The sequence below is a fragment of the Pediculus humanus genome, genomic scaffold (assembly GCF_000006295.1).
Source record: "Pediculus humanus corporis 1103172107382 genomic scaffold, whole genome shotgun sequence".
NCBI lineage: Eukaryota > Metazoa > Arthropoda > Insecta > Psocodea > Pediculidae > Pediculus > Pediculus humanus.
Window position 1 is genome coordinate 601,592 of NW_002987009.1, and position 3,781 is coordinate 605,372.

The 3,781-nt window shown below is 27.2% G+C and overlaps 1 protein-coding gene across 1 annotated transcript in view; it reads right to left on the reverse strand.

Annotated features, from left to right (window-relative positions):
• Positions 1 to 1,113, reverse strand: part of Phum_PHUM027040 (class A rhodopsin-like G-protein coupled receptor GPRoar2, putative) — a gene marked incomplete at both ends in the record, with an annotated part of 22,126 nt that extends 21,013 nt beyond the window's left edge. The window contains one exon of the mRNA XM_002422952.1: positions 383 to 1,113. Within this exon, the coding sequence (XP_002422997.1) occupies positions 383 to 1,113 (731 nt within the window). The remainder of the gene's footprint in view (positions 1 to 382) is intronic.
• Positions 1,114 to 3,781: the final 2,668 nt, after the last annotated feature.

Sequence of the window (3,781 nt, forward strand, 5' to 3'; positions counted from 1 at the left end):
CCGGAAGGAAGTGACGAAGAAAAAATAAATTTTCAAAAGGCCTTCTTGCGTTGTTATAAATTATTCTAACACGAGGACGCGGTTTTTTTTTTTTGAACTAAATACTTTAATTATTAATCGAGAGGGTCAAAAGTACTTGATTAATTATAATAAAAAAAATTTAATTGTTATTGAGGGAGAGGCGGAGGGAGGGGCATTTATTTAGAAAAAGGTTTAAAACCTAAGGCATATTTCATCTTCAAAATCTATTCGACTGTAATTTTTCATTTAAAAATTCGTTAATTGAATGAATTTTTTTTTTTTTTGTTATATCATTAATCCTTTTCTAATTATTTTTACCCCTGAGGCAATTTTAGGAAAAAATATTTGAAAAAAAACTCACCGATACAGCATCCTTTCCTGAATGTCAGCTTCCATGTAAATTCTCCAGTACATGTAAATCATAATAAGTCCTGGAGCCCAAAATGAAACAGTACTTGAAATCACAGCATAAGTTCTATTAACTTTAAATGAACAATCATCGGGATGATCCAAACGAAATTCTAAATATTCGTTCGTAGTGTACCACCCCATAAATATCGGAAGAAAAGAAAGCAACGCGGGGGAACACCAAACGACCGCGAGCATGATTCCGAGTTTATGTATGGTTATTATCAAAGGATAATCTAAGGGTTGAACTATCGCGTAATAACGATCGACACTTATGCAACACAAATGAAGTATGCTAACCGTTGAAAAGTAAACATCTAAACTATTCCACACGTCGCACATGAAATACCCGAATAACCATTTGCCATCGGTTATGACAACGCTCGCGTTGAAACACATTGCCCATATGGCAACAAGCATGTCGGCCAATGCTAGTGACACGACAAAATAATTCGTTATAACTCTTAATTTTCTATGTCTCATCACGCTTACGATAACTAATAAATTTCCACATATCGCGGCCACTATAATAAACCCCATGACACTCGATTTTAACACCATCACTGATATTAGTATCCATGTGAGCTGTACCTGATTATTGTTATCGTTCGTTGAATTATCCAATATTGTATTATTGAATGACGTAAAACCCGTCACCGTATTGTTATCCACCACGACGCTCATTGGTTCTTTTTTATTATTATTATATTATCTTTCGTCAACCTAAAAAAAAAAAAACAAACACGTGCGTACATATTAAAAATTAATAAAAAATAATAATGATAATAAAAAAACACGATCGATTTACCTTTTTATATATATATTGAAAACGAAAAATGATGATGATGATAATAATAATCGATTACGGCACGACGACAACATATTTTTTTTTAAAGTACTAACAAGTGCTACTTTACAATTAAATGTTTGCTAAAAAATTGGCAATATTAAGACTGTTATTTTTTTTTTTTTATCCTGACACCGACATTTTTCTCTTTTCTTTTTCATTCCATTCGTTCTGGAAAAAAAAAAAAAATCTGATAATGACAACGACAAAAACTACTACAATAATGATGAAGTGTCATATAATTCTCGTTGTATTTCCGTTCAAAATGCTCATTGTTGAAAATTATATTTATTATTATTATCGTTTGGCAAAAACAGATTTCGGGTAATATAAATAAATAAATAAATAGTTTTCACGAATAAAACAAAATGAAAATTTTTTTTTGTTTTTTTGTTTTCTTAAAATATGTGAAAAATAATTATTATTATCACGTTTGAAAATCTTACAAAATCCTTTCTTTCTTTCTTTTTTTTTAAAACCTGAAAGAAAATTAAATATTACATAACCCAAAGGCACAAAGTGTAAATTTTTCAAAGTTTTAAAATATGCAAAATTATTTTAATAGGAGTATAAAAGCAGGAGCTGGAGCTGGAGCTGGAGCAGCAGAAACGGAGGCAACAGTAGTAGTAGTAGTAAAAGTGGTGATGTTAATAATGGCATTATCATTTTTCTTAAACGCGTAATAATAATAATAATAGTAATAATCCCTTCGTTAAATAATTTGCTGCTGTTAAAAAAAAAAAAAGAAGCAGAAGACAAAAAAAATTTTTTTTTTTTTTATTCATTTAATTAGTTTTAAATTAATGTGTGGTAGATAATAATTTTCGCATCGTATAAAAACTTTTCCCCGCAAAAGTTTTACACTAATTATTATTATTATTATTATTATTTATTTTTCGTTCTATTATGTCGCGCGCGATGGGGGAAAAACCGCAAAATAAATATTAATATACTCCTACAATAAAAAAAAATTAATAATAATAATAATAATTGTTATCGATAACAAAAAAAAAAAAAAAAACATCCCATTTACTATTTTTATTTCTCCGCCCCCCGTCCCGCCTCCCCAAAAAAAGAGACTTTTCGTTTTAAATTAATAGATCCGTTAAAATGCCTTTCGATCCCCATTTTTTTCCTTTGTAATTATTATTATCATTTGTTTTTCTTTATAAAAACTGGAAAAATGTTCCATTTGGAAATTAATTAATTTTTAACAAACGTTTATTTTAAACGCGTTTATTTTAAGAAAAACGTTTCGTTCGTAACGGATCGTTAAATCGTTCGTCATTTTATAAAAAAAAAAAAAAAAAAACAAAAATTTTCCCCCCGTTCAACAGGCGGAAAATATTTCAGTGTCCGAAACCGTATAAAAATAAATATTGCCATTATTATCATTATTATTACCTAAAAATTAAAATTAGGGATCCGATATGTAAATTCCCCCCCTCCCCACGGAGGTTTAATGTCTTATTTTAATACAGTCACCCCCACCTATTGTTTACAATCTATTTAAAAAAATAATAATAATAATTTTAATGTTAGTTTATCTAAATAATAATAATAATAATTTGTGACGTTATACTTACATAATAATTATTAATTACTTTCATATTACGTTGAAATGATAATTTTACTTTATTTATTTATTTATTTATTTTAATTTAAAATTCTGTGAAAATCGCTCAATTTAAAATCCTCATTTAAATTCATAACCGTAATTTTTTTATGTCGCGTATGAAAATAATAATAATAATAATAATAATATTTTTTTGGGGGGGCTATGCAGACGCGAACCGTGAAGAGCGAGGTTAAAACATAAAAAAATGTATTAAAACAACCGGGTCAGCGACACAGGGAAAACTGAACTGAACGCTTTTACAAACGATATTGAATTTTCCAAAGCGATTTTCCAGAAGCCTGCGAGTTTTCATTTTTGCATTTTTTTTTCTCTTTTCCCTAATTCGAACGCTTACGAATTGAATTCACGAAAGTACCCGAACTCACAAAACCGAAATAATATAAAATAATATAAAAACGAAATAAGTGAAAATTGAAATTTTTTTTTCTTATATATATATATATTAAAGTTAAAATGTGAAATGATTGTTGTTGTTGTTGTTGTTGTTTGTTTGAGTTATTTAAAAATAAATAAAGTAAAAAAAAAATTTCATTTTCAACGTTTTAAAATTTGTTTTGAATAATTTAAAAATTTATTTATTTCATCGTTACTTATCGTTTTTGGAGTGTTATCGATAGCAGTTTCCAAATCTGATAATATTATACTTCTGCTTCCCACCTGGAAAAATTTATTATTATTATTATTATTTTTACAAAAATAAAATAATATTATTATTATTAATATTTTTTACTTACTTTATTCGGTGGTATATCGTTAAAATTAATTCGTGTTAAAAATAATGAATTTGAACTTTTTGGAATCCATAAATCACCTACAAAAATAATAAATAAAAAAAAACTTTATTTATTTTTAATTATTAAAAAAAC